Consider the following 15916-nt stretch of genomic DNA (forward strand, 5'->3'; position numbering starts at 1 on the left):
GAACACAATTGTAAAACACTTTCACACAAATAAAGTCAGATCTAAATAATTGGAAAAACATCAGTTGCTCATGGGTAGGCCAAGCTAATATAATAAAAATGACAATTCTACCTAAGCTACTTTACTTATTCAGTGCCACACCAATCAAACTACCAAAAATTATTTTATAGAGCTAGAAAAAATAATAACGATTCATTTGGAAGAACAAAAGGTCCATAATATCAAAAGAACTAATGAAAAGAAATGCAGGGGAACATAGCCTAGCCATTCCAGATCTTAAATTGTATTATAAAGCAGCAATCATCAAAACTACTTGATACTGGCTAAGAAATAGAGTGGTGGATCAGTAGAATAGGTTAGGTATACAAGACACAGTAATCAATGACTATAGTAATCTACTGTTTGATAAACCCAAAGACCCCAGCTTCTGGGATAAGAACTCAGTATTTGATGAAAACTGCTGGGAAAACTGGAAAAGAGTATGGTAGAAACTAGGCATAGACCAAAATCTCATACCATATACCAAAATAAAGTCAAAATGGGTTCATGATTTAGATATAAAGGCTGATACTATAAGCAAACTGGGAGAGCAAGGAATAGTTTACCTGTCAGATTTGTGGAAAACAGAAGAATTCATGACTAAACAGGAGATAGAAAACACTATGAAAAGCAAAATGGATAATTTTGATTACATTAAATTGAAAAGTTTTTGTACAAACAAAGCCAATGCAACCAATATTAGGAGGGAAGCAGAAAACTGGGAAAGAATTTTTACAGCCAGTGTCTCTGATAAGGGCCTCATTTCTAAAATATATAGAGAATTAAGTCAAATTTATAAGAATACAAGTCATTCCCCAGTTGATAAATGGTCAAAGGATGTGAACAGGCAGTTCTCAGATGAAGAAATTCAAGCATATGAAAAAATGCTCTAAATCACCATTGATTAGAGAAATGCAAATCAAAACAACTCAGAGGTACCACATCATACCTATCAGATTGGCCAACATGACAAAACAGGAAAATGATAAGTGTTGGAGAAGATGCAGGAAAATTGGAACACTAATGCATTGTTGGTGGAGTTGTGAATTGATCCAACCATTTTGGAGAGCAATTTGGAACTATGCTCAAAGGGCTATAAAAATGTGCATACCTTTTGACCCAGCAATAGCACTTCTAGGGCTGTATCCCAAAGAGATCACACAAATGGGAAAAGGACCCACATGTACAACATATTTATAGTAGCTCTTTTTGTGTTGGCAAAGAATTGAAAATTGAAGGGATGCCCATCAATTGGGGAATGGCTGAACAAGTTGTGGTATATGAATGTAATGGAATACTATTGTGTTATAAGAAATGATGAGCAGGTGGACTTCAGAAAAACCTGGGAAGACTTGTATGGACTGATGCTGAGTGAAGTGATCTGAACCAGGAGAACGCTGTACACAGTAACAGCTATGTTGTGCGATGACTATCATTGATAGACTTAGCCCTTCTCAGCAATGTAAGGATCTAAGACATTTCCAAAAGTCTTATGATAGAAAATGATATCCACATCCAAAGAAAGAGCTATGGAGTTTGAATACAGTTTGAAGCATACTATTTGCTCTTTTATTTTCTTCTGTTTTGTTTTGTTTCCTGTTTCTGATGGTTCCTCCTATTGGTTCTAATTCTTCCTTACAACATCACTAATGTGAAAATGTGTTTAATAGGAATATATATGTATAGCCTATATTAGATTGTGCACTGTTGTGGGGAGGGAAAGGGAGAAAAATTTAATACTCAAAAGCTTATGGAAGTGATTATTGATAACTCAAAATAAATTAATAAAAATAAATTAATTAATTAAAAATATAAACTTGAAGGGCAACTACATGACACAGTGGATTGAGTGCCAGATCTGGAGTCAGGAAACCTCATCTTCCTGGGTTCAAATGTGGCATCAGATACTAGCTCTGTGACCCTGGGAAAGTCACTTAACCCTGTTTGCCTCAGTTTCCTCATCTGTAAAATGAGCTGGAAAAAGAAATGGTAAACCACTACAGTATATTTGCCAAGAAAACCCCAAATGGGCTCACAGAGAGTGTGACTGAACAACAACAACATTATAAACTTGTGTCCCCAAGTGACGAAACATTGTTTAAGGCTGTGATTATAACTAACAGTATTTGGGATTCAAGTCCCAATTTCATTTCAATTTTCATTTCAATAAAACTTTATTTAATAAACATATCTTTGGTTGAGAATATTTTTTGCAAATCATTCGGTACTCACGAGGGAAGCTGGACACAGTGTAAATGTTAAAAATGTCCTTTAACATTCTGCAGGCACAATTTAGAGATTAAATTTAAAAAGTCGCAGTCAAATGGGTCATGATATTACCTCTTATTTATATGGCTGCATTACTGTCCTAATTTAGTGTCCTCATTTCTAGTTTCTACTCTCTCTTAAGCCATATGGTCAAGAAAAGAACAGTATCTCAGAAAAGCAGATGTCCAGTGGTTCTGATTCTGCTTATGTATCACTTAACATAGTAAAAGACAAAATGAAGTTGATACCTATGGCTATAAATAATTTTAGTTGATTATGGTGATGTCATGTGATGATGGTCATGTGATATATATAGCCCCCATCCCTACCCTTCAGGTACTGTACTACCATTATTGATTCTTTCCTTGATTCTTTCTCACTGTCATCTTCAATCATTCTCATTCTACTGAGAGACAGTATAGTATAGTGGAACAAGCCTTGGACTTGATGGTGAAAGAAATGGATTCAAATCTTATGGTTGCCACTGCTTAGCTGACTAGTTTTCTTGTGAAGCTCAGTCCAAATGCCTCTTCCTACCAGAAGACTTTCCTTATCCCCCCAAATTACTTTGCATTTATTTTGCATGTACTTACTTTATATGTAGCCATGTGTGCATAATATTGTCTCCCCAAAATGATAGAGATTCCTTGAAAGGAGGTTCTGTTGCATTTTTGTATTTGTATCCCCAGAGGCTAACATAACACATGGTATATAATTGGCACTTAATAAATGCTTGTTGATTGATTGATTGCTGTTGTTCCCTAGGTATTCCAGATTGCATATGTAATTGTGAAAGCAGCAAACTCACCACGACCTGGAAATTGGATATTGGAACGTTCTCTAGATGGTGTTGAATACAAACCGTGGCAGTACCATGCTATCACTGACACAGAATGCCTAACACGCTATGGCATTTATCCACGCACTGGGCCACCATCATATGCAAAAGATGATGAGGTGATATGTACTTCATTTTATTCCAAGATCCACCCCCTGGAAAATGGAGAGGTAAGATTGGGCTGTTTCTATCATTGAGATGGCAAAATAGTCTATAGAGATAACTGAATTATTTTTGATTGTGTTAGAAAAGCAGCATAAGATTTCACAGACACATTTAAACAAGTTATTAAAATTTTTAAAGCTAGGCTGAATAGTATTATAGTGAATCCACAGAGATATATCTTACAATTCTGGTGTAGGCCAGACAAGAAGAAATGGCCATAAGTTATATCATGAGTGACTTAAGCTTAACAAAAATTTTTTTTTCTGATAGTGAATTATTGATTGGAGTGAGTCATTGAAGGAGGATATATAATCATCTTCTCTGAAGCTGTTTTGAAAAAAAAGATTATTTTCTTTCATTTGAAATTTATATGTGCCTATTCTGAAGATGGAGTATACCTACCTAACTGTAATGAAATATAACCCCAAGGGTAGAGACCAAATAGAAACGTCCTCAGTTGAATTCTATTAATATTTGTTTGCCTTATTTTCTGCTTCTACCACCTGGGGATAGAGGAAATTTTCTCTTTTTCTTCTAAGACAACTAGGACTCACAACCTTTTCCACTAAAGAATCCATAGTTAGTTTAAAGTGTACAGTATAAGGGATTATCGAGGTGCAAACTAAGTGAACCTTAGGTAGGCCACAGATACCAACATTCTTATTATCTTAAGCATGCTATTTAATACATTGATCAGCACATTTAAAGTGTTTCAACCATTCAGATCATCAGGATTTTTTTTTTCCCTCTAGTCTAGGCTCCAGGGTCACTCCTCATGAATGACTAGGTTACCCTTACCTCTGTCCTCATTCCAGCTTCTCTTGGCTTAGTTTTGGGTCTAATTTCCAGCCTCATTTTCAAGTTATACATCTTCTAGCTCCCTAGATACCTCCTAAAATCTCTTTATCCTTCCTTTTGTCATCTTGGGCTATTTTTTTGGGAGAAGAAAAGTCTACCTTTATTTTCCCCATTCTATGAAAGATCATCCTCCTTTGTGTGGAATGATTCTCCAACCTCTCCCTTATGGATAAATGAATCAATGGAAGGAAATTAATTAATTAGTTAATGAAAAAAACACGTGCCAGGTACAATGCTAAACTTTGAAGGTACAAAGACAAAAAGAGGTAATACTTGCACTCAAAGAGCATCCATTTTAATAAGCAAAACAATCCATATAGGGGAGTGATGCCCAGGAAGAAAATTTCCATATATGGAGAAATATATGAGCAGATATATAGGGCAACCAATTAACATTCTCTTTCCAGAAGCAATGATTCTATTGATTTGATTACTGGGGTGTAGAGGTGGGATGAAGAAGGAGCCTTCATGCTATGAAGGGCAGATGGCAAGATGACTTGGGTAGATGACTCAGTGAGATGTGAAAATGAAGCTTAGTCTAAGACCTAGAGCCATCTAGTAGATTTGGTGGGCTAAGGGGCCTCATTTGCCCTTACTCAATCACTAATCAGGAGTACTGGGCAATAGGGTGGTAGCTTCAGTGATGATTGAATTAAATTCCTTCAGAATATGGAGATCCATGCCCTGTGTGGTGGGGGCTGTCTAGGCAGGGAGAAGTGGCAGACATATGGTAAGGCAGTCTGCCTGGATATCTGAATAGACTGTGAAGATGACGTGAAAATCTGTGCCCTGTTTTATAGCACCTACCTCACAGAAGTGTTGTGATGATCAAATGGGATAAAATATGTGAAGTACTTCAAAAAACTAACGTGCTATATAAATGGTTAGCTAGCTGGTTTTTAAAAATATATATATATCCTCCCTCATCCTCTGTAGTTTTTCAAAGACGCCTAAGGGAAGTTTCACCTAAGTGCCTTAGTATTTTTTCTCATTTGAAACATAGATTGCATCATTATCATTGTTTTTCAGCATTAACAGTCACATGCACATACATATTTACATGTTATCATTCAGCATATGTGTCTCAGGTACTGAATCCCTCCTTCATGCATTTACATTTTAAAGGGGGAGGGGAAGTAAGGTTTCACTATAAATCTCTTAGATTCCTTCCTAGGCCAATGATAATATGAATCTGATTCTAGTACCTCACCAGTTTTCACTCCTTCAATCCAAAAATGCAAATTTTGGGGGAGGAAAACAAACCCCATTTTCCAAATAGTATTTCAGCAGAGAGATCTCAATCTGCCAACTGACAAAGACTCAAATATAGTGAGTCAAACAGCTGTTCAACCTACTATATGCCAGAGGCAGCCATTTCTAGGCCAGTTTGGCTCACGGGTGTGAGGGTAGGCAGAGGAGAACAGAGAAAATGAATGTACTTGAATTGAGTTGATTTTTTTTTTGGATGCCTCTTTTCCCCTGGTTCCAGTATTTTTCCAAATACAATAGTTAAACCAGCCAATCTGTAGTTATCTCTTCCTCGACGTTTTTTGTTTGTTTGTTTGTCATTCAGTGTTCTTATTCACCCTAGTTGACTGTAAGAAAATATACTTTCTTGAAAAATAAGAAATATTTATTATATAGGACATGCCTCAAATCTGGCCTTTCTCCCATTGACCTGACAAACCTAGAATAAAGAGAAAGATGCACATAGTTTACCCAAGACACTCTTTATCATTAAGAACAGTAATGAACAACTTTTTTTTTTTTTTGCCTAAGCAATGTAGTTAAGTGACTTGTCCCCGGTCACACAGCCAGGAAGTGTTATGTATCTGAGGCCAGATTTGAACTCAGGTCCTCCTGAATCCAGGGTCAATACTTTATTCACTACACCACCTAGCTGCCCCTATGAACAACTTTTTTATATTAAAGTGGAGACATCTCTTTTTTTTAGCCCAAATTGGTTCTCTAAGAAAAGGCTAAAAATAAAATCAAATGCAAAATACAACATAGTGTCAGATACTTTCAGTGGTATAAGGAACCTCGAGGATCATTTTACAGATCATAAAGCTGAAGAATTTAGTATTATGTTAAAGTGATTTGCTCAAGATCACATAGCTAATGTCAGAGCTGAGAGCTCAACCTAAGTCTTACTCTTTTTCAATTAAACCAATCAGAAGGATAGTTGGTTTTAATGGGGGCTTTAATTACCAATCTTAATAAAGACTGTTATCTACTAAGTCAAGTTTAGGAGTAGAAGTAACTTTTCTGAGTTTGGCAAGTCATATAATTATAGAACTCAAACTCGAGGGACCTTAGTGCCAATGAAATCCAACCCAATACCATTTCTATGCTATAACATTTTTTTCTTTCAGCCAAAGACAAGGTTTATTAGAACATCCGCCATATTAGCCAGACTCTTGAGGAATCTGAGAGTCTGTGAAGTATTGGCTAGATTATAAGAATCTAAGCATCTTGATGGAGACAAGATGGACCTTATACACAGAAAGACTGTGGGAGGGATCTAGGAGTGGCCAAGTAGTCTATGAGGTAATAGAACTCCAGGGACCTGGACCATATGGCCAAGGGAGAATGAAGCCCAGATAGGATTAAGGGTGGGAAGTGGCCTGAGGCCATAGGGAAGTGAGACAAGTGAGGGCTAGGTTAGGTTAAGGGTAACAGAATTGGGAGATTGGGTGTAGGCACAATAAAAGGCCAGTTGATGAGATTATAACCTCAGGGGAACACCAGAGATTTGGCCATGTAGGAAAGTCCAGTGTTTTTCCTTTCTGGGGTTCATATGCCATCCTCATCATTCCCCCCTCAAAAAATGGGACCCAAATTCTTTTGGGGTAAGGGGCAAAGGTCTCGGCTTCTGAAACTGCTTCCTGCAGGGAAGAGATATAGAGCTGTCCATGCTCCGAGGGGAATCCCAAAGAGGAGGTTGACTGGAACTGAGCACAGGCTGCATCCAGGGAATGATGGGGGGACATTGGCTGGTACCTACTGTTTGCTATCAATTGTAGATGAATGGCCTGTGGTCTGGAAGACAGAAATCTGACAGAAAAGACTGCAGGGCCCAGACATGACAAGATAAAACATCCTTAGCTCTGTTTGGATTCAGATAATTCAGTTTTCCAACCATGTAGTATCAAATCACCTCATAGCCAGACTCAGGAATAGTCAGGTGGGTAACATTCCTTTTCAAAGGAACAAGATGGAGAAACTGAGCCAGAAGGATCCCATCTTAGACCGAGGCTAAATTTGTCCTCTCAGCTTTTCCCAATGCTGACTTCCCAGTAGTATCACATTCTCTGAGTAGCTTGTGGCATTTTTCTAGATGGTGGATTATGGATTATCGATTGATTATTATGATCTATCAAACAACTCAAAATGAAATCCTATGAGCTTTTACCTCAAACAGCAAGCTTCACTAATCATAGTTTAGGAAAAACTTTTCCAGAATTTACATCTCTAATTTAAATTTGTCATGGTATAAAAAGCCACTTGTTAGAGATTATTCCTATATAACTGTAAATTCTTAGCAAGACAAAACCCAAACAAGCTTTTTGGCAAGTTTACACATTAAAAGAGTGATCACCAATACCCAAACTATTTTAGCAGTAACCAAATTATGAAAAGTTGTTTGACGTAATTGATACAAAAAGTTCACCAATTTGAAACTTGAAACAAAGCCATTACCAATCAGATGACTTCAGTTTTGTTAAATGAATTTCCAAATTACTTCACACAGAAAATCAACATCTCATCATTAACATTTAAAACTACAACTTTAAAAGATCACGCTTACCCAAGTTCACAGGCTAGCTTCTTTGCCTTGAGTAGGATGTGCTGAACCTGGGTGATGCTTGCAGGCAAAGGTTGCCCTAGGGCCCAAGGCCATTGCCAGGTGGGCCTATACTGTAGCTACTGCCCCTCCCCACTCTTTCTTTTCCCAGGTGGGGGAGGGTGAAATCAAAGGTGTTAGGTAAAGGGGGAAACTCTCTTCTCCTATGAGAGGGATTAACCCTCTTGACTCAAGGGAAGGAAGTGGGAGAAAGGAGTGATTAGAGTTGTAAGGAGGAGTCTCAAAACTCCTTAATGATCAATCACAAAATCTCCAGAATTTGTTAAGATGTTTTTAACTGTTCTAAGTTTTCCCTGTAACCTCCATGAAGGAGGACTCATGGGTGTAGAGGGAAGGGAGTAAGTAAGCCTCAAGGAACCAAATGCAACTGTAGTTTTCCCCAATTCCCTAGTGCCAAGAGAATTGACAGAATTGGGCATACATTTCCAGATAGGGCATCTGTCCTTGTCCTCTATGCTGCAGAAGGTATACCCAGATCCATGGCCTTGAACTGACCCAGTGGACTGAGAGCCTGAGAACATCAGGCCTAGTGTGAGACAGCCTTGTAACTGTCTGCCTGAAAAGCACCTCCAAGCCTTGGTGCTTGGAGAGTGACCCTGCCTGCAGAGCAAGAAAGGATGGGGGGGGGGGGAAGGCTTACATACCGTCCAGTCTTGGCTGGAGAAGAACTTGGGGTTAGGCAGTTTCCCTGTACAGGCCACCAAAATGTTGAAGTTTAGGGGTTTAGAGGTACAGGGACCCCAAAATCACATGGGTCATGCCTGAAAGAATTCGACCCAAGCCTTCTTTCAGCCAAAGACAAGGTTTATTAGAACATCCACCATGTTGGACAAACTCTTAAGGAGCCTGAACATTAGTAAGCTACTGGCTAGATTTTAAGAATCTGAGCAATAACTAGATTTTAAGAATCTAAGCCCTATGCTATAACATTTTAAGATATAAATAATTTAAACTTTTGCTTGAATACATTGAATGGTGGTATGGGGAGAGTAACATACTAACTCCCAAGACCTAATTATTAGGATATTTATTGCCCTTTATATCAAGCCTAAATCTAATTCTCTACAAGTTCTCCCTATTATTCCTTGCTCTGCCTTCTGGAAGTCAGCTCTACAAAATCTAGTCACTCTTCTATATAGATATGATTGCCCTTTAAATACTTGAAGATAACTGTTATGCTGCACTCCCCATCCCACCCCATTGCCCTTACCACTACCTCTGTCTTTTCCGGGCTAAGCATCTCCAGTTCCTTTAACTGATCCTTTTATAGAAAAATTTTGAGATCCATAGCAGAGTACAATGGGACTAGCACATCCCTCATTTAGGACACTATGATTCCCATTTTGATATCTCCAGAGACTACATTATATGTTATGTTACACCATTGACCCATACTGATCTTTTGATTCACTAAAACGCCATTTGTCTTTTCCAGTCAAATGCTATTTAAGTTGACACCCCCATATTGTACTTGTGAAGTTGATTTTTAATATTCTATTTAACATTTTTATTATCAGTCATTTTTTCTGAGTTTCCTTCTTAAGATCTTCCCATTCTTCTTGGGCTGACTTCCTTTATAGAATTTTAGGCCCTGAAATCCTAACTTTTATTTGTACCCTTTGAAATCTCCCTTCTCATACATTTAATGCCCATAGGTCCATGGCATTAATGAATGAATGAATAAAACATTTATTAAGTGCTTATTACATGCAAAGCCCTGGGGATGCAAATAGAAAAGCAAAGCAGTCCCTGTTCTCAAGAAACATACATTCCAATGGGAGAGATAGCATTTACAGTATTCAATAAACATGTATTAAGTACCTACTTAAGTGTGCACTTTGCTAAGCACTAAAGATGCAAAGAGAGGAAAAAAGACAGTCCTTGTCCTCTAGGATTTAACAATCTAAGAGGAGAGACAACATGAAAATATATGTGGGTGTGTGTGGGTGTGTGTATACACACCCACACACACACATACACACACAAGGAAGCTATCTATAACTAGAAGGACCTTTAGAGACATCTTGTCCAACCTCCTTATTTTACACATGAGGAAACTGAGGTCCTGAGGAGCTAACTGACTTGACTGAGGTCATACCACTAGTACCAGAGGTGGCATTTAAACCAAGGTCCCCAAACTCCAGAGCCAGTGCTCTTTCTGTGATACTCTCACTTCTCCTTAGGGTTCCTATCATTTTTATTCTAGTGACCAAGTCCTGCTTATAGTTAAGGATCATGTCCAAAATAATCATTCTTCTTGCTGAGTTATTCTAAGAAGAAAGATCACTTACATAGAAGTTCCCTTTAAGGTGAGAAGGACATGAAATTAGGACTAAGGAGACCTGTAACATTCTTCCTCAGTCTGCCTGCTTGGAAATTTCTAATTTCTAGTCGTATATTAATATCTTGTGATTTTTGGCATATGTGTGTATGTACACACATATGTATGTACATGTATATACAAATATAGTACATTGTACATGTAAATAATTGCTATTAAATCTTATATATTCACTAAGTGTAATATAATTTATTGATTATAATTAAAGATATAACCTACACAGCTGTATTATATACATATAAATATATCTGAATAAATATATATTTAGATATATAAAAATCTTTTTTATGCAGTCCACCTTAGGAAAATTTCTTGACAAATGGCAGCAGAATATATTTAGTCACAGTGTATTTTGGGCTATTTTCTATTAATGAACTGATTGCAAAGCATAAATGTATCACTTTATAATTTCTTCTTCCTTGGTAGTAGGTTTTTTTAAGTCAGAATTCCTCATGGCAAAGATAATTTCAGTCCATGCTCTCCTTCATTTCTTTTTCTGAATCAAATGTATTTGGCAGGGTTTCGTGGGAGTCCTCGCTATTGTGCTTTCTCAAGTACATAGATATTGTATACTTCTGTGCTACAAGTCAGGTATTTAGACTCTTTGGTTCTCTTTAAAAGATCATCTTACTGGAAGTATGGGAAGACGTACCCAGAGAAAACAAATTCATGAAGAAGTACTATAGAAGAGTTATTACATAGTGCGGTGTGTGAAAGATGAAATGACCAAGGAAACAAAAATTTGAGCTTCTGAGCTTATGAATTTATTAAGCAATGCATGCCAGTTGCGTAACAAATCAGGGCCAGGCCTTCCTCAGCTTTGGCTTTGGACAAATTTTTATGCATTAAAAACAGTTAATCAAATAAGACCAATTAATTAAAAGAAAGCAGTTAATCAAGATACAAAATTAGTAATCTGATTTCCAATTGGAGGAAAATTTAGGGACTTTCCAAGTTGAGAAGGAGAGAGTAAGTAGGTGCAAACAGAAAAAGATGTTTCCCACTCCTCCTACAAGTGTCTGTACTCAATCAAAGGAACATGGAAACAATGACTCCTTAACCAATATGGAACCAGTTTTCAGATAAGACATATGAGTGAGAAAACTTCTTATATCAGTCTCCGAATTTGATTGGGTTTCTGGTCAGGGAATGGAGCTAGTTCTAGAATTGAGTCACAAGATGGAGTCAGTGTGGTTCACTCAATTCCACTTGCTGTTCTAATTCCCTCAAAAGCTACAGAAATGTACAGGTACATGTCATGGGATACATTCAAGAAAAATAATTCCTTCACTATTTAGTCATTTTCTTTTAGGCAGTATATTATTCACTACACAGTTTCTGACAATCTTCTCATTAGTAATAATAAACTTTTCAAAAGGCTCTAAATTATAAAGAACCACAAAGCAATAACCTATGAATAAATATTTCAAATGTGGAAACGAAGAACTGTTAGCTTATGCACTCAAAGAAGGAATTCTGTCACTAAAGGAGCAGGGCTACACTGACCAACACATTTCACAAAGCATATTAGAATTTTTTTCTTTTTTCTTATTATTTTGACTAAAGATAATTTAGTTTAAAAAATTTTGCTGTTTAGTAAAACAAGAAATTTTCAATTAAATTCAATAAATACTTATTTTTATTAAATAACTGATTTGTTGCAAGCATTGTATTAGACATTGGAGACACAAAGACAAGAGGTAAATAGTCCTTACCCTCAGGGAGCCAACTTCATGCAGGAAAATAGAGGAATCTAACAGGCCCCAGATACTTTTTACTTTTGACAGATAAATGGGGAATGCACCGTTAGAAATACTTATAATACTAGATAAGGAGTGAAAGGGACAAAGGAAAGATTGGATAGAATTTGCCAGAAAATGTGAGGAGGAGGGAGAGAGTTGGGGTAGTTGGAATTGGAGTTGGAGTAGGGGAATCAGTTAAGCCTCTATTGATGAGGAGTCACTCACTTATCTTGAGCTTTGAAAAATTCGGAAACATGAAAGTGTTGAGGGACTATATTCCAAGTTTGGAGTTTTTGTGCAAATACGCAAAACATACAGACTAGACACAGAATAAACTGTGGTTTAATTTGGCTAGAATTTGGAGTGAGTGAAAGGAGTAATGAGAAGTCTAGAAAGGCAGACTGTAGCCGAATTGTGGACCTATAAATGGTGGGTTGAGGATTTTGTATCCTCTCCTAAAGGCAATAGGGAGCCATTGAAAGTTTTTTGTTTTGTCTTGTTTTCAGGAGAATTTTGTGTTGAGAAATGTATCTCAGGAAGGTTATTTAGGTAGATGCATACTAGGTATGGATTAGGAGGGGAGAGTAACTGAAAGTTCAGAGATCATTTAGGAGATTGTTATAATTGTCCAGATGAGAAGTGAAGAGGCCTTACACTAGACTGGTCGCCATGTCAGCTGAGAAAAGCTGACAGATGCAAAAAATAATGCTGAGGTAGAATCAATAGAGCTTATCAGCTGATTCAGTAAAGGGGATGAAAGAGAAGGGCAAGTTTAAAATGACTCCAAACATGAACGACTGGGGAATGATGGTGCCCTCAAAAGGAATAGAAAAGTTTGCAGGAGAGGTGAGGGAAAAATAATGGATACAGTTCTGTTCATGTTGCAGTTGAGATCCCAAAGGTAAATACTGGGGGAGATACCCAGCTGGCAGAATGAGATGTAAGGTTAGAGTTCAGGAGAGAAATTCAAGCTGGATGTACAGATTGGGTAGTCATCTTTATAGAGATAATAATTGAACCTATGGGAATAGATGAGATCATGAAGGACTAGAGTACAGAGAGAATATTAATAATGGGACTCAATGATAAACTATATCTGAAACATAAGTCCAACAGCTCACTTCTAATCTATAATAGTATGATTCAGTAGCTTAAATACATATTTCAGATGAAGGACTTCCCTCTGTGGGACATTCACAAGTAAGCATTTTTTATTGCTGTACAAAATTCTCTCCCTCCCTCTCTCTCCCTCTCCCTCTCTCTCCTCCCTCTTCCCCCCATTTCTCTTCCTCTCTTTCTCTCTCTCTTTCTCTGTCTCTCTCTGTCTCTCTGTCTGTCTGTCTGTCTGTCTCTCTCTCTCATTCTGCTGCAACCTATAAGCAATACTATTTTTAGTAACAGAAAACCTGGGTGGATTGAATGTGGTACTGCCTTTTGGGAACATGGAATGTAAAGCACAATACAGTTCTTTTTTTCTGTTTCATGATGCTCTCATCTTTTCTGGCTGGGATTATTACTTTTAATTTCCTTGGATTGTCACCAGAATAAGAACTAAATATTCATGGTTGCCATGGTGATTTGTGCTTTGGTTCCTTCACACAGAGACCTTTAAGTTATTTACATAAAATTTGTTCCCCCATCTTGTCACAACCCCTTTATATTCTTCTGGTCCATAAATAAAAGTAGAGCTTAGATTTTTGCCTTGATGCCATGATCAAAATATAGCTGTCTTATCTAAAAATCCCTAGAGGGACCGACATTAATTCTCAGAGACATTTATTTTTGTCACCTGTCAGAGACACTTATTTTTGTCACAGAGAGCTTTGATTTTATTTTGATCTTTTGTGACAGAATTTTATACACACAGTCAGATTTCTTCTTTTTCTTCTTCTTTGTATCACTCGGCATCATGATTATTCTTAGAAGTGCAAATAATTGAGAATGTAGAAACTTCAGCCCAATGATGTACTCAAGACAGTTTCTTAGATTTTCATTTGAAGTAATATTCGGATGAGACTTTTGCATCTTGTGTGTGTATGTATGAGTATATATGAGTGTTGAAATAAGAACAAGTAGACTAGAGAGGGAATTGGAGATGGAGGATCACTTTTGCTTACTCAGTGGCTTTCCCTGGGGGAGAAGACCTTTGTCGCTGTTTCTGTTCTGTTTGTTTTTCTTCATCTGTGTAGGTTACAGATAGAGCTTTGCAGAAATAATTGTTTAATTCTTTTCAACTTCTTTTCCCTGAAAACAAATCATGCATTGAAGATGCCTCATGAATACTTCCCAAAGATATTCAGTGATTTTGTCACTGCTACAAATCACAACCTCTTTATGTCTTAGTAAATTTTCATGACTCACTGTCTTCTCTAAAATTCATCTCTTTCTAGGGATGAGATGTTCCCAATTCAGTCACACTATTCCTCAGGGGACACTAATAGGGTCATAGATCTGGAGTTGGAAGGGACTTTGGTGGTCACAGAGGTCAGTCTCCTTATTTTACAGGTGAGAGATTAAGTGATTAGCCTAAAGTCACACAAGTAATAAGTGACAGAGATATGATTTGAATTTAGAGACCTTTGGACTATGGAATGGAACACTGTCACTAGTCAGGATAGTTAATAGGGATTTAGACTCCAAATCTGTAACACAAATATCATTCTTGCTGCTTCCATTAGATTGTGAGCTTATTTAATTGTGAGCTTCTCCAGGGCAAGGATTGTCCTTTGCTTTTCTTTGTATCTCCAGTGCTTAGCATAGTGCCTGGCACATAATAAGTGTTTAATAAATGCTTTTTAGTCCGACTGCCTGCCTCCCTGCCTCACAGGGCAGAAGTGCAAGGAAACAACATTAATAGGTTTACATTTGTTATTTGACCTTATAAAAAGCTGTTGACACTTGGCTTTAGGAAACTTGTCTTCAAGTATGATTGATGCTAGAAAATTTGTAACATTTTTATTTTCTCCACAATGGAACCACAGGTCATGCCAACTATATCTAGATCCCATTTTCCATCACCAGGAGATCCATCTCACATATTGTAATTGGCAGACTATGTCTCAATGCAAATCGACCAACAGATAAGCCAGCCTATTGTGTGCAAAGCACTATACTTTCCTAAGCACACAGCAATGTGCACACATTTTTAGGGACATTCTGTATATATGCCACAGTCCTAGCTATAAAGGTTTTTTACCTAATAAGGAAAAAATATAGCTCTTGACCTCATTGGCCTTGGGGATTATGTTGATTGCACATACACTTTCTCTGTCTTTGTGTCTGTGGTTTTTTTTCTCTGTCTCTGCCTGTCTGACTCCCTCTCTATCTCTGTCTCTGTCTCTGTCTCTGTCTCTCTTTCTCTCTCTATATATAGATATAGATAGATTGATAGAGACAGATATCAATATGTATATATACATATATACACTGTAAATGTATCTGTCTATATGTGTGTATGTATATATATATATGTATATATGTGTGCACATACAGAGAGAGAGAGAGAGAGAGGATTTACCCATACGTACAAATATTTTTATGCCAATATGCCACCCATGGCCCAACCTCCTTCCTGCCTAAGACTTTAGGCTCATACAGACCTAATAAAATTCTAGGGGCTGACCCAAACGGGTCATTATATTTCTTTGGTTCATTCTTCCACTCCATAGTAAAACTCCAGGAAAAGTTTTAAAATGAAACTCCTGTATACTTTGGCTTAGGTTTCCTCAAATGTGGATAAGTGCACCCAACTTCCATAGAGGCATTCTGTGAACAATATGAACATTAGGAGTGGGACA

At 37.3% G+C, this 15916-nt stretch overlaps 1 protein-coding gene across 2 annotated transcripts in view; it reads left to right on the forward strand.

Moving 5' to 3' along the window:
* LAMA2 (laminin subunit alpha 2) overlaps positions 1-15916 on the forward strand; it is a 793905-nt gene that overhangs the window by 252331 nt on the left and 525658 nt on the right. For both annotated transcript variants that reach the window (XM_027848591.1, XM_027848592.1), the window contains exon 4: positions 3073-3315. In XM_027848591.1, the coding sequence (XP_027704392.1) occupies positions 3073-3315 (243 nt within the window). The remainder of the gene's footprint in view (positions 1-3072; positions 3316-15916) is intronic.

The sequence above is a fragment of the Vombatus ursinus genome, unplaced genomic scaffold, assembly GCF_900497805.2.
Source record: "Vombatus ursinus unplaced genomic scaffold, bare-nosed wombat genome assembly UNPS02006779.1, whole genome shotgun sequence".
NCBI classification, from domain to species: Eukaryota; Metazoa; Chordata; class Mammalia; order Diprotodontia; family Vombatidae; genus Vombatus; species Vombatus ursinus.